This window comes from Anser cygnoides, chromosome 7, assembly GCF_040182565.1.
Source record: "Anser cygnoides isolate HZ-2024a breed goose chromosome 7, Taihu_goose_T2T_genome, whole genome shotgun sequence".
Lineage (NCBI taxonomy): Eukaryota > Metazoa > Chordata > Aves > Anseriformes > Anatidae > Anser > Anser cygnoides.
Window position 1 is genome coordinate 36,657,516 of NC_089879.1, and position 23,269 is coordinate 36,680,784.

General features: G+C 43.3%; 1 protein-coding gene across 1 annotated transcript; it reads left to right on the top strand.

Moving 5' to 3' along the window:
- The first annotated feature begins 1,232 nt into the window (after window positions 1-1,232).
- Window positions 1,233-9,273, top strand: COMTD1 (catechol-O-methyltransferase domain containing 1). The gene is made up of 7 exons (XM_048059991.2): window positions 1,233-1,496; window positions 2,278-2,411; window positions 3,887-3,992; window positions 4,903-5,021; window positions 5,299-5,353; window positions 6,805-6,938; window positions 7,697-9,273. Exons 1-7 carry the CDS (start codon window positions 1,415-1,417, stop codon window positions 7,847-7,849), a joined length of 783 nt encoding a protein of 260 aa, XP_047915948.1. The 5' UTR covers window positions 1,233-1,414; the 3' UTR covers window positions 7,850-9,273.
- Window positions 9,274-23,269: the final 13,996 nt, after the last annotated feature.

Consider the following 23,269-nt stretch of genomic DNA (forward strand, 5'->3'; position numbering starts at 1 on the left):
GACAGATCAGATTTCTCGCTTTGTTCTGCAAGTCAGAAAGCACAGCAGACTCCTTAGTGCTTGACATGATTAGCTGCTGCAAGAGAAATACAAGAGCTCTGCGCTCAAGCCTTTGTAAATAAGGTCTAGCACACAGTAAAAATGCAGTGATAGGCAAAACCATGTCCCATAAATACAGCTTCTGCCTTGGCTGATATACTTAATCCTGCACTTAAGATGTACTTAAAGAGAATCCTTTTCAGCTAAATGCATTGACACTAGACAGTTTTGCTAGTTTAGGAACACAGTTGAAAAGTTATCGTCCTAACCAACTGATGCACAGTTCATCTGGCTTTATAGAGATTAACTATGTGCCAAAAGGGAAGCTGTACCTGCTTTCATCCTACATCTGCAGATGCCAATTTGCAGCCAGCTCCATGCCCGCATAGTTCTGGTCTGTGTCCAAGGTCGTCAATTTCTTTTCACCTAGAGCAACAGAATAACAGACCTTTGCATCTTGCTGGGGTTTTGCAAAATCAAGGCACTGCCAAGACTTCACAAAATGACAACCAACTCCCTCCTCCAAATGGCCCTGCAGGGTCCTTTCAGCATATATCTATGAATTCTGTAATGAAACAAACACACAGAAACACTTTTTACCCTGATTTCTAAGAAAACGAGATAGCACAGTCACCGTTGGTCAATTTCCTCAGACAGTGACCAGGGCAGGAGGGAGATGTTTGAACAACCAAGGCAGCAGTAGGAGCTGAAGTGACAGCAGGGGAAAACAGGGGCCGTTTTCTCTCTTTCCCCACACCTTGGCTCGGTCCTTTTCACCGGGAACCATCAGGTCTTTTGGGCACAGGGTTCAAGCCCCACAACCTAACGTGCTTTGTGACCGGGAACCTGCTCACACCTCAGCTGCGAGTCCACCGATGCCGGAGAAGGTGAAGGCACACCTCCAGGGCCGGGGGCAGCCCCAGCGAGGACATGACTGCTAGGAGCTCCTCCACCACAGCCCACCACCAGCTCAGGCATGCTTTAACACGAAGACGGCAGCCGAGCCAGGCTCAGAGGAAGCGAGGGCACAGCTCCCTCCTCTCAGCCGCCCAGCGCCCTCACGGGGTGGACGCGGCCTCCCTCACCGTTCCCACCCTCGCTGCGCAGATGGCGTAAAGTACGCAAAGATCCCCACGCCGGTAGCGTGGGCAGCCGCCGCCCGGCGGGCAGGAGGAGGAGCAGGAGCAACAGGAGGAGGAGCAGCAGCAGCAGGAGGAGGAGCAGCAGCAGCAGGAGGAGGAGCAGCAGGAGGAGGAGCAGCAGCAGCAGGAGGAGGCCCGGCCCCACCACATGGCGGGCAGCTCCGCCCCGCCCCGTGCCCCTCTGTGCCTGTGACAGCCCAGGCCGCGCCGCTAGCCGCCGCCGCCGCTCCGCGATGCCGCTCTTCAGCGTGCCCAAGGAGGTGGCCGTGGGGACGGCCATGCTGGGGGTCGCCTTCGCCACGGGGCTGCTGGCAGGTAAGTGGCGACCCCGCCAGCACCCGCGGGCAGGACATGGCCGCGCAGCAGCCGCTGCCGGGGAGCGACGCGCTTTAACGGCAGGCTGCTGGCAGGGGGTGGCGGGCTGGGGCTTGGTTTGGTTTTATTTTGTTGAACTGTTGGGGAGAAGGAGCCGCGGACGTCAAAGCCGGGATCAGGTTTGTATTTGACCCTTCAGGGTTATGTCTGCAGAGGTAGCTTCCAGCGCTGCCCCCCTCACCCGAACGAGGCACGGAGCAGCGCTGGGTGCCTCGGCTGGGAGCCGCCCGCTGCCCCGGGGCGATCCCTCTGCCGATGGCCCTAAAGGGCACCAGCTGCTGTCATCTCCACAGCGAGGTCCCCAGGGTAAGGAAAGGCATCAGTGTGCTGCACAACCGCCATTCGCAGCCTCAGGCCTCGTTCAGCCATGAGTTTTGATGCAGTTACTTATCCTGCAAGAATACAACGGGAACCTTCACATCATCTAAGGAACATCACAGTACCCCAGCCTTTCACTTTCAGTTTTTGCAGACTTCAGCTATGCAGTTTAGAGGTTAAAAAAAATATATATATATAGTCCACTGAGCTGTCCAGCTACTTTGCATCATCATTATTCACTGGATCTTTCAGAGCAAAGAGCCCTTTAAGTTTTAGTAGTACCAAAAGGTACTTTAAGCAACCTATAATTTCTTTTTATGTATTTTATTTATTTAAGCAGCCTATAATTGAGAATCGCAAAATTTCATCAGCGGAGCTTAAAGTTGTCCCTTATTTTTTGCAGGTAAAAGATACCCATCCTTAGTTTTTGGGATACCCAAATCACCCAGGAGTATTATTGGAAAAAGCAGTCCTCTGTGGCAATACATACTGGATCACTCTTTGCGGGAACACCCAATTCTAAAGAAGCTGCGACTGGTCAGTATTTTATCTCCCACCCTACGTTTTCTGTTTAGTTACTGTTCCACTAGGCCCTTTTGGTCTCATCCATGTCTGGTCCCAAATTGCTAGACTCCTGATTATATTGCTTATAATCCTTATATTCCTTTATATTGCTTACATTCCTTCTTCCATCTTACTTGCACATACAAATTTATAGGTACACAGAATTAATAAGCCCTTTAGGAAGCACTACAGGCAGCCTCAAAAGTATAACTCTCTGTTCCTCACAGAGATACCCAGTAGCCCAACCTCTTAAGGTTGGTCTTTTAGTTTTATAATCCCAGACATTGCAGCAGAGACCAGAATCCTGCTTCCTGATAAAGAAAGACCCTTACTCCACGTAAGTAGAAAGCTGCCTTAAATCCTCTTCCTTCCCTACTCTTTATACTTCCTGGGATTTCCAATCCTTAGAGGTCATTCTGTATACAAATTTATACTTAATGATGATATCTGGTGCAGAAGAAATCCTGGTCATATCTGTTTACCTTGGATACACTTCCTACACAAAAGAAGCAAACGCAAATATGTCCAGTGTTTTCAGTTCTAAAATATATGCAAGAGAAATGATTTTGAACTGGTAGCGCCCAGAGTTTTCAGTGTTCAGGGCTCCCCAATGAGTATTTAATAGTATTGGCATACACATTAAACACGTCTTGTATCTTAGAAGAGTGATGTCTTTAAGTCTGCTGTAATGTTGGAGCTCAGAACAGCCCTCCCAGCTCAGGCCTGGCTCTTAGCAAATGAGACAAACTACTCCTGTATAAAAGCAATTAAATGTTAAATAGCGGAGCTGTTTGGTTGGAATGAGCCCTAGTAGAGGACAGGAAAGGGGAGGGCTGTCTTCTTCACTGAACTGCAGTGGCATAGCCCTGCTTCTCCTGCTGCTCTTCCTCAGTGCTTGAGGCCCTCACACCCTGCCGCCTCTAGCTAGGTGCTATGTAGCTAGAATCATGTGGTCCGACCTTTGGCAACAGACTTTGACCTGAGAGTTTAAAAAAAAAAAACAATACAACACACAAAACCACATGCTACATGTCGTGGAGGTATAAGGGCATAAATACAAAGGTTGTCATTAAAAAAAACCACACATCTGTTTATGTATATATACAGAAATAAAGGACTTTCGCAGTCAAGATTCCCTTTAAGGTTCTTCATCCGTTACAACTTTATTGCTGAGTTTGCTACAGCCACGGGGTAACTTTGGATCATACCACTGTTTTGCATGATTAGCAACTGCTTATGACTTCACCCCTTCCCACCTCAGTTACTGTTAAACTCAAAACAAATTTCTGTCTCATACATGGAGCACAAAGCCATCTAGAATAAGAAAGGTAAGAGCATCTCTGTTTTTCCTGGGATTTTTCTGCCTTAGGACATAGTTTTGGAAGCTTTGGCTTTTGTTGTTGTTCTTAGTATTGTTATTGTTTCATTGTATTATTTCGCCTCTTCAGCTCACTGCAGATCATCCCTGGGGTAGAATGATGGTGTCCTGTGACCAGGCTCAGCTTATGGCAAATTTGGTCAAACTCATTAAAGCCAAGAAAGTTATAGAAATAGGTAAGACCATCACTTCATCTTCTCTGTAGATAAATAAATCTCCTGGCTGTGCTTCTCCAAATCCAGCCATGTTTATGTAAGGTAAGATTTCCCAGTGTAGTAAAGTACTGCATCTCTGTCTCAGCAATCACGTGGGTGAACTACAGCATGATAGTAGCATCTGATTTGCACGTTCTTGCCTGTTTGTCTGTTTGTGCATCCAGTAATTTTAGCATCAGCAGGAATGTCTCATCAACTCAGAAGCAACCTGAAAAATTAGGACCAATAGCTCACTTGGGTCTCCAGTGTTGGCTAGCAATTGCAGGGCAGGGTGTATTCCTTCCTTTCTGTATCAGTTTCTTGCCAAAAGGAATTGGTTTGCTGCACGGGCCCTGAATCCAATCCACTTTCTTTGAAACGCCTATGTTAGGAGGATGTCCCAAAGCCAGAGTGATGCTGAGCAGCCAGGTATGGGTTCCCACCATCTTTATCTTTGGCCTCTCTTATGATGCCCTGGTATTTTGCTCCTGGACAGATCCCGTCCTTTTAGCACAGGATTTAGCTCCACTTTTAAGTGAGTGTGTTCCTTAGGTGCAGGACCAGATCCTGCCCTCTGTGTCCTGGAGAATTTTTTTTGGGGGGAGGAGGACAAACAAACAAACAAACAAACAAAAAAACACACATGCAACTTCAAGATTGATTAAAGGGGAGGAAAAAATATCTTACCAACCCCTGTAACATTGGAATGAAATAGAAAGCCTTTTGAGTCCATTAACAGATTGCCATCTTCGACCCTCCTGGGTTTCTGTTGGTTTTACTTTTTATTATTATTATTGGTTTTATTATCATTCCAGATGGGAGTCCTCTAGTTCACTATTTATAAATTTTTCAAAACAGTAATTTTTGATGACTTCTGTGATTTTCTTCCTAGGTGTTTTCACAGGATATAATACCTTGAATATGGCACTTGTCCTGCCAGATAATGGAAGAGTTGTTGCCTGTGACATAAATGAGGACTATGTCAAAATCGGAAAGCCACTGTGGAAGGAGGTAAGGAGCATCTTTTCAGTTAGATGGTTAGGACAGCTGCATTTGCTTGTTATTATTGCTTGATGGTTTTTGTATCTTAGATCTGCACATTCACACGCAAGCATTTCTGTCATTAGGGCAGGAGTTGCAACAACTTAATTTGAGAAGACAAATAATTGCTGACTGGATCCTAGAAACAACAGAAAAAAAAATCTGTTGACTAGTCACTCCGAGTGCAAACTACAAACAGATTACTTTTTGACCACTTGGATCACTTCTATGCTCTTTTTCACTCTAGGCAGGAGTAGAGCATAAAATTGACCTACGGATAAAGCCAGCTATTCAAACACTTGGTAAGTAACCTAAAATATGTATATATTTTCTCCCTTAGAAGCCAAAAGATGAATATAATGCTGATGAAATCCAGAAAATACAGTGGCAAATCTGATCCCGTTAGTAACAGTGAAACAAATTTTCTTATCTAAAGAGGTCTTAAAAATAAATTTAAAAACACATGGCTTTAAAAGTTCGGTTTTCTTACGTGCTAACAGAAAGGTGAAAATGCTCATCCTGTGGAGTGGGCTGTGCTGGTCACTCACCTGTCCTGTCCATTGCCTTAATCTATGAAGTACTATTGTCAGCTCCTTCTGGGAAAGCTGATTAAAACAGATTAATTAGACAAAGCCCAACTTTTCTTATCCAGAGTCCTTTCTAAGCAAGTATTTCTTTGTTGTAGAGAGGAAGAGCTTTCCAAAAGGGTCAAGGTGCAGGAAAAAAAAATAATACAGAAGCCAATATGAAACTTAGGGTATAACAGTTAATTTTGGCTCAGAGAAGTTCAGATTCAGAATGCAGCAAAACCATGCAAGGGCATAAGAAGAGCAGTGACTTCTCTGTCAAGAAGAGAGACAATATGGAGCAGAGAGGATATTCATAAATATTCTGAAATGCAAGAAATTTGTTAGGAATGGAGGTGGTATTGGAAGAATATAGGTTTCCAGCAGAGGTGTTTGAGGGACCCATATAGATCCATCCTTCCTTTCAACAGAGGATGCAGTGTTCTTAAAGACTGATGGACAGCTCTGTCTAGGCAATGCTTCAGATGAAGAAACATTCGCAGTTGACAGAGGATAAGGGTGGGTGAGAGCAGATGGCAGAGATCCTTAGGAAGACAGCAGTCAGCCCCTTTCCAACTGGCAGCCTGGAGTTCTCAGTCAAGAAGGCAATTTACAAAACCTTAAATGACACTTGCCCAGAGAAAAAATACTTAAGGCAATCATTTGCTGTACTGAAGATTTTTGACAGCGTTTGTTCAAACCCTGTCAAACCCTATGACATAGGGAACCACCCTATGTGCATCATGGCACTTGGTCATCAACTTGAGATTAGCATTTAGGACCTGCTTATAAACATGAGTGAAAAAAAACATAATCCACTTAAGAATACAGTTCTTAATCAGCTCAAAACATAGCTGAAGGTTTTGAGTGAGTGTCGTTTCGAAACTGCTTGACTTGTTCTTGCTACACCACTCAGCAGCCCCAGCTGTATCCTGCAGGTTTTTAGAACTCCCCCATGAGCTTATTCCACATTGGCAAAGCTCAGTAACTGAGTGTTTTATGACATACATTGTATCTAGATTGGTTTCTCTGCATTAAGCTTTTCTAGTAATTAGCTGTAGAGGAACAGGCTGCCTGGTCAAAGCACCAAAACTGTTATTTATTGAGAATTTTGACACAGCTGGTTGACTTTCTCCTTCTACACAGCATTAACCAGGGCATAATGACTCACTCTGTTGCCCATCTAGATGAACTGTTGGCCGGTGGAGAAGCAGAAACCTTTGACTTTGCTTTCATTGATGCGGATAAAGAAAGCTGCAATGAGTACTATGAAAAATGTTTGCGCCTCGTAAAGAAAGGGGGAATAATAGCTATTGATAATGTAAGTACTGTTAGTTGTAGTGGTGGTAGCACAGGCAGTTACTGATTTGCTTCTAGGAAAGAAAAAATAAAGTCACAGCGGGATTCTAATAACTTGATTTCTGACCTGCAACTCCATTGCTAATTGCAACATCTTGTTCCATATCATACAAAGGAGACTTTAAAATTCAGCATAAATTACCAAAGTACGCTTTATGCAACAATATAGCACTAATAACACTAATATGGGCAAGAAGCCCTATATAAGAAGTAATATGTTAAATTTATGTTTCTACATAAACAGGCTGAGATGAGAGGCTTATCATATCTTTTCTAATTCATTACAGAGGATGTTGTCTTAGTCTGCTCTGTCTTGTAGCATTTTCTACTATATATAGTATTTATGCAAGATCTAGGGTAGCATTTGTAATCAGTAGTTACTAATAAGTTATTCATTAATGACTTTTACTAGTAACAAAGAATGGTGTTACACTTCAGGTACGTTCAGGGTTACTGTGGCAGCTGAACAGGGGCTTTTAAAAATACGTTTGCAGTTTTTTTGTTTTGGCTTCTAATCTGCGATAGAAGTACAATTAGCCAATTCTGTGGACTCCCAATCCTGTTTCATTATGAGAGCTCCATGTTGGGAACCACTAGGAATTTGAAATACAGTACAATACCAATTTCTAGAAAACATGCAGGATCTTTTCCCAAGCTTCCTTTGTGGTCCAAGGAACTTATTGGAACAAATGAGGTGCATGACATTGCTTTTTTCAATAGGTCCTTTGGAGTGGAAAGGTGCTAAAACCAAGAAAAGATGACTTGGCAACACAGAGCATCCACCACCTCAATGAGAAGCTTCTCAGAGATGCACGAGTCAATATCAGCATGCTCCCAATGGGGGACGGAGTGACATTAGCATTCAAGTTATAACTGGAGGAAGCCTAGCACATGGGAAACAGCAAGCATCAAATTACCAAGAAAAACATAGGTGGAACACTGTCAAAAATGATTATTTAACCTATACCTCCACTGGATTTTGTAGCATGGGAAAGTAGACTTTAGAAGCAGCAGGACCCTAAGGGCAGCTAAATTGATGACAGAAACTTACATGGAGATCTACTGTGGCTTCTTATTTTAATAAAGAAGATTAATAAATTTAATTATAATAAAGGAAGAAAACGTACAAGAGGTTGTCCTTTTAAAACAGTTTAAAAAAAATTCCCTGTGTATGACTGAGTTCCAGCTGTGTTTGTACAAAGACTTTTTGCTGTCCTAAAAGAGGCTATTGAGTCTGAGGAGGGGAAAAAGCCTGGGGGCACAGGGAATAAAAATAGGGAAACATTAAGTAATTGGCACAAGATCTTGGAAAGAGGGGGAGTTGTCACTTTTCACAAATACACCGGAGGACACTGTTTAATTGGACAACTCCACAAACAAGCATATATTTTGGTGACTAGTTTTTCCTGTGACAAGACTAAGTAAAAATTACAGTCCTTCTCTAGAAGGCTATTTAGTATTATCTTGACATTAATGTATTTGCTAGGGACCATGAAGCACCAAGTACTTTGGTCTTTATCCCCTTGAAATAAATGGGTAACTGAAGCTTTTTTTTTTTTAATGCAGAAAAAAATAACACGTTGCTGGCATTCTGCAGGACTTGGAGACTGAGTTTTCTGCAGTCTCAGACAGCAGGTGATTGTAGCTGTGCTCACAAACCTTATTCTCAGTAGCAGAACAATCTGTTCTATTGTCAAAAGGAAAAGAAACAGAGTTTAATGTTAAAAGCCATAATAGAAGATTTATTTTTAAAGAAATATATATGGCATCAAGGAGATTACTAGCCTTCTCAAGCCAGCAATTGAAAGTTGCTGGTAATCCTTGAAGGGTACTAAACTGAGAAGCCTCAAATATGCGTCATCTGAAAAGTCCCTTTAAAAGCATGTTGAAGGACAAACAGGATTTCCAGCACCAATTGCTCCCTAAATCTTGTGTGTGCAAGGACTGTTTTTTGTTGTTGTTTTTTTTTAAACCTAGGTAACACTGCAGGTAGATTTTTTTTGAAGTCAGAATGAGGAAGAGCAGATCAGCAAGAAGAGAACCAAAAGAACTTTCTCCTTCTTCCCTTCCTCAAAAGCAGCAACTTACAGAGTGCTCATTTCCTAGAAAGTTGCTTGCAAGCATGGAGCATTAGTTGCAAGTCCACAGAAGGAAAATGATGATTGTTTAAGGACGCAATACAGCTGTTAACTGGCTATTCAAGTAATTACTACAAGCATGGATTACGTTCCCTAGACAGCATGTAAAACAATGCTTTTTCACATCCTAATAAAGTATTTTTCCTATAGTATTCTTAATGCTTAGTTAACTTCATTTGCTGCTGTCATTCATTACTCATTTCATCCTGCTGTGTTCTATGAAACTTTTGGTCAAGAAACAGTAGCTGAAAGAGCTCACCTTACCTGGGAATAATAAAAAAGATTTAAGTGGGGGAAGCATATTCTGTTCAAGTTCGAGAAGGAGAATCTACCTGATGACTTCCTTCCATGCTGAATTAGCAATACTAACTAGTTTTACTAAAGCTTTCAATTTCAGCCTCAGATTCTTATTTTAGAGAAAACCCAATTAAACACAAAACCTAAATTAGCATTTTACAGGCAAATACTCCACTGACTACTGGTTTGGGAGGTGTAGCTGGTGCACTGAAGAAGTATCACATGCATATTGAAAAAAAGGTAACTTGACATTTGTTGGCCTTCTATAGGGAGGAGGCCAACATTTGCTTAAATAATGCACTCAAGGCACTGGGATACAAGATTTCAAGCCTCAGAATAATTGTTGGAGCTGGCTACATGGTTTATATTTGTGAAATTTTAACTGGGTGGCTGGAGTTCTGGTAAGGGGCAGATATTCAGGGCACGGGTGTTAACCTGTCTCATGGCAATATGCTACAATGGGAAAATTATGAGAAAAGGAAGCATTGCCTGGTGGTGTCAGAGTGGAGCTGTGACTGAAAAGATCTCAGTTCTATTTCTGTCACTTCCAGTTAAAACCCTGATTTGGCAGAGCATGTCAGGATGTGCTTAAGTACTTAACTGAATTGAGGGCTGGCTGCTGTGAAGTAAAATCCATGCCTGGGAAGAGGCCAGTACAAGGTGTATATGGCCCATAAAAGAGATTTTAAATAGGACATAAAGCTTGCCTAATTTATTTTTCAGGGTACAGTTTTACCCAGAGAGCTTCCAACCTGTGTCTCAGTGTTCTTATCTGCATAACAGAAATAACACTTTACTCAAGTCTTAATGACTGCAGTAGTTCTCAGATGGAGTGGCTAAAGGAATATACAAGGTCATTGTGTTTTCATGCAAAGCTCCTGGCTATGTTCCACATACAGTTTTACTTTTTAAGTAGATAACAAAATCAGACAGGGTTACAAGCAGTACTGGACACCAACAGGATAAATACTCTCCATGTTTTGGCCCCAAAAGGCTGTGTGACATGATGTTCCTCTTCTGCTTTTGAGAAAGCTCAGTTTTCCTAGATTAGCTGCAAGATCATCCATGCCATTATTAGGTTCACTGATTTTTTATTATAGGGGTGATTACCTGAAGCCCAATCGGTATTCAGAGCCTTAGATGAGAAAAAACCTTCCTGATGGAGCTTCCAACCCAAACTAGCAGCTGCCAGGCTCCTACTCTGTAGCAGCACAAAGCCCCTCCAATTTCACCGAAGTACTGCATAAGTGAAGGCTCTGCCCTAGCAAAAAGGATGGAAACAAGCGAATCTATTCACACCTTCCCCATCTAAGTAGTTCAATATTGTTAACATTTGCTAGAGATTATAGCATTGTTTATAACATCTACAGTGTCAAGAGAATAAAACCAAGCTGGATGTTCTCATCACCACACAATGGGAGGGAGAAAAGGGATACCTAATTTTACAAAGGTATGTTTTTAAAGAGAACATCTCTACTGAAAAGAAGGATCCTCTTCACAGTCACAGACACTGGTCACAAGCATTTCACAAAGTCAGGGATGTGCAGGCAGTGAGGGTTTCACTGGCAACCCACTGAAATTGCAGATGCACCTAATAATAGATTTTTTCACACAAGAACATTCAAATAAAAGACAGTTCTGTTTTACTCAGACCAGTATGAAGGCAAAGTGAAATGGGTTAAAGCTTACTAGAGACCACTAAGTAAAGTAAAGACACCAAGCATCTGGTTACTATTTCATCATTTTTGGATGCTGCTTAGTGGAAGTCAAACCACAACAACACACAAAAAACAGCATATACGAAATAAGCACAGAGCATTCAAGGATGTTGGTTTCTTGTACGGGAGACCAGGTTTGGTTACTGAGAGATCATCTAACAAGGAGAATGAGACAGAAGACGAAGTGAGATTTCAAACTTTATGGCATCATTCTCTACATCTATTGTAAGGTAGATCTGCTGTAGAGTGAGCTGCAAGCTGGTAAAAACACATGCCTTGGTCTACAAGTACTATTACAGCCTTTCCCAAGCCTGTTGAAGTCATTGGAAGATTGATCACAGTAGCTGTTTTGCTAGCAATTTCCAAGTTGCAAGAATCTTCTCTGTAAAGCCAATCCAAAAAAAAAAAAAATCAGCAAGCACCATGAGAATTTTTGGAAGAAAAAAATCGAACAACAATTTAGCAAAATTCAAAACCAGTCACGATCATAGTTTGTGACTCCATGAACTTCTGCTCCTTGAATGGTGGGAACTATGAAAATCCCCATTGCCTATGCTAGCAGAAGACACAAGTTTTGCTTAGAGGGCTCTATCAAGCGGCTGAGGTTCAATCTGCATGCAGTGGGCTAGCACATTACCTCTGCTTTGGATTCTGCTCCATTTTAAATATGCAGAGTGTAGTGCAGGCATTTAATCAAACCTGTCTCCATCCTGATCACGTAATTACCATTAGAAAGAATAGCAATGTGTCCCTAAACTATAGATTGATGAGCCATCTGTAAGCTGAAACAAAGAGCAGAAGGAAGCTTAATTGAATCAAATATTTAGAATACATTACACTTCATTTTGTAGTTACTCAGAAGCTGGCCTTCTCTTCTGGCTCCTGCCCTGCGCGTCTGGAATTCATCACCACTAACTGCATTTAATCCTTCAACCTTACTATAAAGTGACTGCTGATAATATATAATTATGGTTTAATTCAACTGGTGAATCAGCCTTGGGGAATTTGTGGGGACAATGGGAATTTAGGCTTTCATGAGGTGGCAAGAGTGGACCATACAATAATGCCTCACAAGTCTTTGTCTCTAACAGCAAGATCATGTATGAAAGCTTATGGATCTTCTCCTGATGCCCAGATATCACACCTGCCTGAGCTATTGCTCATAGTAGAGGCTCCTCATTTCCCATCCCAAGAGAGAAGCTGGCCTAGGTGCACAGCGGCTGCCCAGCCCTCCCACCCATACGTTTGTGCAACACTGGCATCTCCTCCAGTTGTGAGGGTTGGCCCCAAAGTGGCCAACACAAGTGATAAACATACATTTGGGACATGCTCAGAAGCAAATGGGGCTGAAGAACAGTATAAAAAAAGAAATTTCTTTAAAAAAGAAATCTGCCGCCCCCCCCCCCGTAACTCCCCAAAACCATCATGAGAATGAGAGCACGTAACAGTAGCTGCTGGTCAGGTATCTCAGCCCTTGCTCTTCAGATGTTATGTTAGAAGTGGTGGTGTGGTATTGGATAGATCATGGGGAAAGGAACAGAAGACTCTTGCAGATCATATTTGGCATTTCTACTAGCTCACTAAACAAGCAGCCAATGCTCACTCAGCACTGCTGCCACACTCCCACTTTGCACTAGCCCTGTCCGATAAAACCAAAGGGAAGACAGCAAGAGTTTGGAGTTATGTACAGCTTGGAAAACACTCAGGACTCAAAGGTGCTCAGATCAAAATAGAGGATATTCCCTCCTTCCAAGGGCAGACACAGCGCTTCCTGAACTCTCAAGGCTTGCTTCTGCACGTTCAATGCTGCAGCTTTTGATCCTGCTGGGTCATGCAGTGGATGAAGTGGGGAACATTGCCTGTCTGTCACGTCACAGCAGGCCTAAAGGAGAGCTGGACTGATGGGTGTAGCCCAAGTTAGAGGCATTTGTTTGAACCTCTGCTATTGCCACCTCCTTTATTCAACAAGCTGATGAAGTGTTTTTAATCTGTTCGAGTCTAGCCATGTTACACACAGACCGTGCTTTCTGTAAACTGCTGCTTCTTGAAGACAGTTAGCATGCTTCTTGTGATAAAGCCCTTAAGATACAGGGAAGAAACATGACTTCAAGCCTCATCCAAGTCCCCTCCTTTCAAGCATGAGCAGCTCCCCGGCCCCCTCAGAAACTCTGCAGCTGGGACCCAGAGCACACCACATCTCAGGCACCACATGTGGTGGCACATGCCACCCCTTGCAGCTGGACCGTGGCCATGCTGAGAAGTTCCAGCTGTCCTTCCAAAAGGGACATGCCAACGTGTTCAGATAACTTATGAGCTCCCCACACATGAAAGACCTGGACCAATTGCCAGGTGGTTTGCATCACATTTGATTTGGCTGCTTATTTGCACTTCAGCAGCTCCACTATCTTCTGCTTCCCAGAATCAACATGTGGAAAACCCAAAACACAACCAACAGGTCTTGTGGGGACCTGCGTTTCTGACCAGATCCCAGGCAAAAAGTACCGGGCAGCAAGCAACCGAGCCTGTTGCTGCAGGCTCTGCACCGTAGTTTGCACCAGGATGAAGGGCTCTGCCTGAGGATAAAGCATTACCCCTGCCTAAGTCTAATCACACGCAAATTGGTCTCATGCATTTGCAGCTACTCATGGTTTCTAAGTCACCTGGTTTATAATAATAATTTTAAAGGCAATGTTTTTGTAAAAGGAAATGAACAAACATAAAACCTGTAAAAGAGGGAAATTAATGTGGGATTTCAGACGTGTTATTTATCTTCCTTTCTGCCTCTGTGCAATACTGTAGGGATAAGCACATAACTAGCTGCTTTAATATTTATTCCTATTATAGGAAAAGTAAACATTGCTGATAAGTCACTGCTTTCCAGGATTAGATTTCGTATTTTAGAGACTGCTTTAAATTAAAGCAAAAGCAAACATCTTTTCTTCTTATTCATATATTTCCCTAATGAGTTCCAAGCAAATTATGCCTACTTATATTTTATGATTTTAAATAATTAAAACATTTTATGGAGGCAACTAAAATTCTCCCCAGAGTTAGCAGAAAGATTATTGATTGAACAGATCTCAAGCTACAAGGAAAAAATTATTATTTAGTTTAAAGGCTCGTAATTCTATTCCTATTAAACCTACTGAAAAAACAAGAACTGTACATTTTTACAGCAACCTTTTGAGTTACGCTGGGGCAGGGACATGGGGTTTGTTGGTAAACTGAAAGCAGTAACTTTCTGACACTGTGAAATTAGGTATGCAGGAGAGTTAATGATTGTTATTGTTGCTGTCAAAAGTAAATGCAAATGCCCAGCTACTGTGTACACGCACAGCACCACAGTGTTTTTTACTCAGGATCTTTTAACATGCTTTTTTCTTTTTCTATTTTTAGGAAGCAAACATTAGGACTCAACTTTTAAAAGCTCACAAAACATGTATCTCTTTGGACCAAGCTCAGAGATTAAAAAAGGGGGGAGGATCAAAACTTAAGAGTACACAAATAGACTGATCCAAAATACTGTTTTGTTTGTTTGTTTTTAAAGGCATTGTTGTTTACCCTGCAGGTCCTACCATTTTCCCTCCGACAGGTAAATTCACATAGGCTGTGCCTCACAGCACTCAATGCATACTTCATTTCTGTGCAAGGTGTGTATTTGTGAGCTGCCTACTATAAGCAGGCATTGCTGTTGCCTGCCATAGGTGAAAACCTGAAGGCAGGAGGAGCACTGCAATGAGAGGACCTAGAAAGCTTTATCAGGAAGCAATGGATGCCCTTGACCCCATGCAGAGCCATGAGGGCAGGAAGGAGGCATCAAGACCTTCCTGCTGCTCTGCATGCAGGGATCTGTGTCTGCCTCCAGCCCCACACACAAGGTGGGAAAAGTGCCTTCACCCACAGCTTCCACCCAGCCACCCATCTCCTCAGCCCCCGGGTGCACCAGCAGGACGCTGGTATACTGTTTCAGCAGGGTCATCTTTGACATCCCCTAGCCACCTAAATGTCAGCTGCTATAGAATGCTCTCCCAAGCTACTTAATCCATCTTTTCAATGAGGAGTAATTAGCGGGGTTGTTCCAAAGCAGAAAGCCACAGTTAATTGTGTAACTACTCTGCTGTCTAATGTATTATATCAAAGAGATTAATACAGCCTGAAAGAAATCACAGGGCCTTCCTCGGTTCCCTGTGAACAGCTGAGCTAGGTGGTATTCCAGCAAGCCTCAAAAGCATCCCCAGTGCAGAAAAACATGAATTCACTATCAAGGTGCAATTACAAAATGATACTAGGTCAAACCCTTGACAAGGTTGTTCACATACCAAAAGCTGCAGTTGCATAGAGCCTGTTTCTATGGGGCCTCTGGGTCTCCATGTGGCAGTTTGCCCGGAAGAAAACCCCTGCCCACACTTTTACTGTGGTGGGTTTGACTGAATGCTGAAGACAAAAGAGGCAAAAAGCACAGCTGCATTTAATCACACAGAGAAGCAAGACCCCAGATTCCCTCCTGTGTGAGGGAAAGGGACCCAGGTGCCACCAAGGGCCCTCTTACTCCTTTCTCTCACCCAGTTTTAGTTACTCTGTTGGGTGCTGCCACATTTTCCTTCCTTAATTTCCAGCACAGTCACTCACATGCCAGATATGCTGCCATGCCCTTAGCACAAGCTTAACTTCAAGTGTAAGTTTAAACCTCCGACCACAGGTATGCCCTTAATGAGAACTGCAGACCTGCAGCTGGGGCCTGTCTGCTGAGCTTACAAAGCATTTAGGGCTACATTCACAGACTGCATTAACGGCACGTGGTTAAAGCTGCAAAGCTAAGCGCCCAGAAGGTTACAAAGGACTAAATTTGCACAAGCAATCCTAATTTTGACCATCCCCATTACACATGGGCATTATATAGATCTTAATTTTATGATCAAGCATTTATGTATTTTACCTCTAAGGTGCTTCTTCCTGACCTTCTTAGAGCTTATTTTACTTCTTTTGCCTTCAGGCTAATACACTGAGAACCTATAAACAGGGAAATAGCCAGCCCAAACTGGTAGAGGTTTCCTAGGTCCCAGAAGGACCAAGGAGCCTCGTGCTAAGGTCACATTTCTCCAGCAGAAGAGGTTAGGGAGACAGACTCACCAACAGAAGGTATAATTGTTTCTTCAATGTTTAATTATCTTCTTTTTTCCACCTTGTGTTTGATTTCATATCCATAAAAGGAAATTAGACCACAACAGCTACAGCAGCACCAAATCATTTTAGTGACTCCCTTTAACTTTCCTCAAAGGGATTCAAAGGCATCAAGTAAAAGGGAAGGAAAACAGAGAGCAAGTAAGAATGAGTTTTCCTATGCAACAGGAAACCTATCCTACAAAAGGAAAGCAGTGAAATGAACTCCTTTCTTTTCCTGGAAAGTTCACTTTTCAGATGCTTTCCCCTCTTCCCTCACTCCCTTGCTATAAAACAGGCCGAGCTCCCTGTGCCCACAGGCCTGTTTCCCAGGTACCTGCGGAGGCCTGAGGCTGGCTGGCTGAATGTGCCACTAGGCCAGGGCAGGCACGTTGACAGCTTGTGCCCCTGCCCTGCCAAACTACTTATAGCAGTACTCCCTATTTCTAAATCCCGGAATCCCAGGCAGAACTTTGGGAACGATCTCGTTTCAAGAAGAAGACCCTGAAGTGGCCTAAAGTACAAACCTCTCAAGGTAGTGGCTCTTGCTTCCTGCAGAACATCACTCTCTACTCATGAGGCAAGCTATGTTTTGTCTCATATAAGTGACCAAATAACCTCACTCCATGGCACGACAGCACCTCTTGGGACATAGGTGTGCTGCTGGGAGAGACTGCTACAAGCAGCCACAGCACACTTCTCTGCTACTGCTTCAGGCAAAGAGGAAACGGGGATGTTGGGCCAGAGTGTTTAAACAGCCCCCAGGAGGAAGAAAAATTGAAGAAGGGATGTAAGTAGATCCAATAGCACACTCATATACCCTGATAGAGAGAAGACCTTTCCTATAAAGTGTTAGGTTTCATCAGAAAACCCACCAGTCTTGCACCAGACTCAATGTCGTAGCACATTTCACAATGAACTCCAAAAAAATAAAAGAAAAATAAAGTGTTTGAGCAAACATAGGAAGAGATCAGCCTTCTTTTACAAAGGCTGCAGTGCAAACCTGCAGCCAGGCTAAATAACAGCACCCTAACAAGTTGCTTGTGAACTACAGTTTACTTAAAAACATTTCATGAAACACTGGCTCCCAAAACACCAGACATTGCCTCACACCTACCTGGTGCTGTCTTCTAGTAGGAAAGACTCTCAAAACCCCCAAAAAGACAACCAGGCAGAACTGACCCCACTGGCTGAACACCCCAGGTGCAACCAGCATCCACATACTCACTCTCAAAAGCAGATGCTGATAAATTAGAGAAGTGGCAATCACACCAGGTGATCCTCATGATCATAACCCACCAAATCCACTCAAAAAGGTAGAGACAAAGAAATTCACAAAACCTGTAAATTTGGCCTTCACAACACCATCACAGAAAAATAATAATAATAAAAAGATAATAAAAAAAATCTGAGAAATCATCATGATGCTAAAACAGCTTATCCCTCTGCTGCCCTCCAGCCCACCATCAGCTGCTGATTACCTCCCAGGGCAGCCATCTGAGCCGCCACAGACCCTGCAGCCTTCACCCAGGGGCCTGCGAACAGCCACCCCAACCCCTGCCCCTGTCAGTGGGACTCTGCTCAGGCCCAGGCAGCCACCCCAGCAGGTGGTCCTGGCAGGGCAGAGGGGCTCAAAACGCCTAGAGAAGGGGTTTTGACACACTGCACTGGGGCTGGGGAATGAGGCCTGAAGACTAATGAGAGCCAAGGGGAGAGGGGTGAGGCGAGGCAGCCCCCAGCAGCAGGCAGTGGTAGCCCTGGGACAGCAGTGCTGGCTGCGCAGTCACGGCCCAGCCCCATGGGCACGCTGGCCTTCTGGTTTTGTCCAAGACACGGACTTTGTACGTTCATGAAAGTAAACAAAACAGCCCTGACAAAACCTACCTCATCTTCCGCCCTTAACTGGAATATCCTGTGAGACAGCTTTCAACCGATCGCTCGGTGTGGCAGGGATCACGGTGCAATTGTTCGTCACAGCAGTGGGGAACAACCAGCGACAGCTTCCTAGTGTGGGACTGCTGCCTCATGAAAGTATACATGTGCTTTATGACAGGACAGGCTCTGGTCGTGGATTTGCTTGGCTCTTTCCCCTGTTCCTGCTTGATTGGGACTTAAGTTAACTGTAGAAAGACGGTGTAGGGAGATTTTGCGAACGACCTGTGTGTCCCTGTGGTGCATTGCCACCACAGTCTGTCCTGCCGCACCGCGGGGCCTGGTGCCACCAGCTGCCTGATACAGAAAAACCCCAGGTCAGGCAATGCTTCGAATTCCTCCCCTTTGCCTCCTGGCCTCTGACACAGGGCACACTCTGCCCTTCTGTTGGCATGAGCAGCCAGATCTTCTTGGTGGAAACCGAGGGCCCTCGAGCCATTTTGAGGCTGCCAGACAAGGAGATAACCTGCCTCTTCAACCCGTGTTTTTAGGGCGGGGATGAGCCCAGGCAGTGGCTGCAGGCTGCTGGTGTTGGAGAGCCAGACCAAGGCTCCACAAGCGTCAACGCACACTGTCCTGCTTGCACACACGCGGGTGCGGGTGACAGCTGGGTGCTGTGGCCTAAGGTTTCCCTCCCCTCCAGCTCTGTTTCTTTATCTAAGAACCAGGCTTAGGCATACGGCAAATATTATGTCCCTATTCGGTCAATGAGCTAATCAAAGGTATGAGAGAAATATTAAATAAAGAAGCTCTGGTTTTATTTCGTTCCCCAGAGAGATCAGAAAGGAAAGCAGTGGCCACCAGGTGGCACACCCGCCCCACAGGCCAGCCTGGTGGCGCACGGCCCCTGCCCAGCCCGGGTAGTCCCGACCGGGCTATGGGGACAGCCACCCCCTCCTAGCTCCTACCGGGACGTTTAAGAGATTGTGGGAACAGCAGACAGTAAATTATGACAACGCTGTTTCAACTGCTGCAGGAGAAAACTCCTTGATCTCATCCCTACCAAAAAAGTACCCCTCCTCAAAATTCTTACCTGGATAACATCCAAGCCCTAAACACAGCACAACTTTTGATTTCTCAAATGAAAAATGTAAGCATGCCTAACACAGATTTGGTTAAGGTGTGTTTTCAATAACACCACCATGGATAAAATAAAATGTCTAGGGACAAATGCCATTAGTTACTTGTGAGCTACGCCTTCCACTCTCCTCACCACACCAGGCTGGGGTTCAGATAGAGCACTTGTACCCATGACTCACATAGCACACCCAGACTAGCTCCATGAAGCACACCAGATAAGATTAATGAAAGTTAGTAATAGCTGTTTAAATTTTAATGCTTCTGGCAGAGGTTAAGTAAACATGAAAGATTCTCTGAGTCACCAACAATGCGGAATTAAATAGGCAGAGTCCTTACTTCAGCATCAGGGTCTTCCCCCACAGACCCAGGACAAAGAACAACCCACAACACCCACGGACTGTTGAAAGATTTCTGCTGTATGCGCTACAGTTAACCGGCAGGAATTGTACTGCAAGTATTTCGGTAGAATTGAATTCAGCAGAAAATGCTAAAGGTCAAACAGCTGGAGCTGAGACGAAGTCTGATTGCTTGCCATCTTTAAAGCTCTGCCAGTGCTTTTCCTAACACTAGAAGTTAAATATGAGTGTACATAAGAAATCTGGATGATCTTACTGAATCTGTAAGAAACACCCCACATTCTAACAGTATTTTTTAGAAGTGCATATTATTTTTCCAGAAATTGCTGTGCATGACATTTTTGCCTCTTTTATATGAGTGTTAGTATCATACTCACAGCTAAAGCAAAAGCTAGTTACACACTAAGCTCACAAAAAATGAATTTAGTTGTTTTTTGCTTTCCATTTTACCGAACCTGTATAAAGACTGACAACCCTAAGGCAGGCCCAGGAACTTTGTAATAAGGGAAACATCACTACAACACAACGAACACACACACACTACAGTAACTGATGCGCTTTATGTTTTTATTCCTATTCCAGATCAGGAACAAAAATATTCCATGGCAAAGGGAGGCTGACGAACACATTAGAACAGCTTGCAACAAATACAGCCTTTTCATGCCACAGAAGAACCCAACCAGATTTTTTCTTTGGGTTTTCCTTTTTGGTAGTTCACAGGAAGCATTTGTACCTGCTGTTAAATCACTGCTGCCACAGGTGAGACCCAGGATGTTTTTTTTTTTAATCAACAATTAGTGGCTTACCTTGCATAGAATTGCTCCTGTCTTCGCTGACTGATATAAGGAAGCAAGGACCTTTTACGTAAACAGGGTTGAATCATTTGCACATTGCAGTCTTATCTGTTCAGTTCTACTTCCTGTAAAAGTGCAGTCACTGTAGGTTCAAACACAGCACCCTGTGCCAGCACACAGAGCACTGCCAGTAGCAAGCCAAGCGCCAGAACAGGACATTAGAGGGCAGTATGCGCACTCTGTTGCTACCTGGCTTTATTCCAGCAATACCCAAGGGAAAGTTAAAAACCTAGGCCCCAGTGTTTGGGTGTGAAAGGCTTCCACGCCCAAAGGAATTCCAAACAAGTTTCCTGGTTTCTTAAGACTGTAGTGCACAAAAAGCAGATTTAAGAATATATTACACCAAGCTGATCTGTGAGTGCAATGTTAGTTGATAAAACCTGGAAAATTTCTGCAAAATAGGAAGAATAAACGTTTGAGTCACTCAGTAAGTTGTGGGGAGGATGTAATTTCATATGCAAGGAGTTTTACTTAGCAAAGTTGATTACATCTCCTTGCAATGTGCACACAGACAACCACTATTCCAGCTGTACCAGGGAAGAATGCAATGCTATAGTTCACACAAACAAGATGCACATCCATCTTCAGGTCACTATCTCAAGTGCTTTATTTTGCTCAGAACAACAGCTGCGGAAAGTCTGGCTAGTACTGAAAGTTATCATTAAGGCTTTTCACATTTTCTAATAAAGTGAAGCTATTTAAACTACCACCATTCCTTACCACAAAACTCCAGTTACACCACTAGCTTCTGTAACATACTTGAAAAGAAAGTTTGAAAGCCATTTCTATAAGCCTTACTTGTGAGATGCCAAGAGATAAGACACCAAACTTCTTTTTCTTACTTAAGGTAGCAATTTATGACAATATTTTAGGAAGCTCAACATTTTCACAGTTAACTACTGCAGAGCTCTTGTAATTCTCCCATTGCCTATCAGCATTGTAACAAAGGGAACTGCTTAAGGTTTCTAGGCTAACGACCAGTGAAGTGATGCACATGGAAACAGTAAAATAAATGTGTTCAGGCTTTCCATACCTAATTTGTAGGAAGAAGCAAAGAGAAACTCGGAAGATCTGCTTTTGTTTCATTTGGCTGTTACGTAACCTCAAGAACAATGGATAGAGATGAGCGAACAGTGAAAAAAGGGCTAGGGTAGTTGGTTCCTGAAAGACCAAGTGTCAGACCACTACAGCCTTATCAAAACCCTCCAAAAAACAGAGCAACAACAGTACCGTAGCCATCGTTGGTTTAAGGATGCAAGGCATCGCTCATAAGCAAAAGACAGTCCTTTATTTGCCCAAGTGCTACAGTTGGATGATGCATGCAGGCACACACCTTTTTTTATTTCTGGGAGAAGCCTGCAGATGCTTTGTGTTACACTGAAAAGAGAACCTGGAATAAAACTCAATTGTCTGGCCACACGATCTCTAGCTTAAGAAGAGCTTGTGTATAAATACTTCGAAGTGTATCAGCTCAAACATTTACATGCAATAACAGAGCAACAAATTCCATCTTACGTGCTGCTTCTTCCATCACCAAGTGGTAGAAGTGTCCCAAGGAAAGGGTATTCAAGTGAGAATGGCACTAAAGGTTCTCCGAAGCATAAGTCTAGTGACCTATGCTGCGAAGCCTTCTCTTTTCCATGTAAGAAAACTGGTCAAAGACACTACCAAGCCTGCTCAAGATGCTGAGATGACAGCGTAAGCTTGGTTCTACCTTCTGCAAAGAAAGTGACTCAATTATTCCATAGCTAAAGCCTGGACACAGGCAGTTCGCTATAGTACTTAACTCAAGAATGAGTATGAGGGCAACAATACAAGATGGACCAAGATCTCACGTAAATCACTCAGATGTTTAGGGGAGTTAAGTAACCTAGCACAAACCAAACAGTTTGCAAAACAAACATTCCCAACCATAACCTAGCCTCCTTCCTTTTAAAGGTATGTGAACTACAGGCTGCAAGACCAACTATAAAGAGCTTCTTCTCAGCTATGAGACGAAGAAACAGGCTCCAAGCAATTCCCTGAATAGAATAAAACCTCACTCTTAAATTAAGAACTGTGACTGCATGTAAAATATTCCACATTAAAAGCAACTACAGCTACTTATGCTTGACCTTAACAGTGTGATTTTAAGAGATGCCACCCTGGAAAAAATACAAGTTTTTCTATTAGTCCACATTTCTGATCATATCTACCAAGATTTATTAGTCAATGGGAAAGCAAAATTGGTTATGTTTTCCTCCATTTCCATTTAAAATTAAGCCTTTATTTCATTTATTTTAAGCAGAAACCTTCAAAGCAGTTGGGCTAAGCAGGCTGTTGTACCATGACACTATTACATTCAGTTGCAGAGAAGTCTCACTTCACACAATTATAAGCAAAACGAGTGTTTGTGAGTTTTCTCCCCCCGCTGTTGGGCAAAGCATCAAGGAACAGTTTTTAAATGTCTCAATGTGGCAAGCACGTCTTTCTGCATTCTCTACATCAGCAGGCCAACTAGTAATGCAGTAAAGTCTTGCCCATGGAACAACAGAGGGAATTCAACCATCTGATATGACAAACCTTACCTGACAAAAAAAACATTCGACTTGCTTGAGGAATTTTAACTGTTTGGTGAAAACCAGCTATATTCAATGTTCACAAGGGAGGGGTGGGTCCTTAATTGCACAGAGATACAGAGCACTACATCTTGGGTTATTTTAGTTAAAACTTAACTGAGCACTACCCTATTATCTTGACTCTTAAAATATCTGAGGCA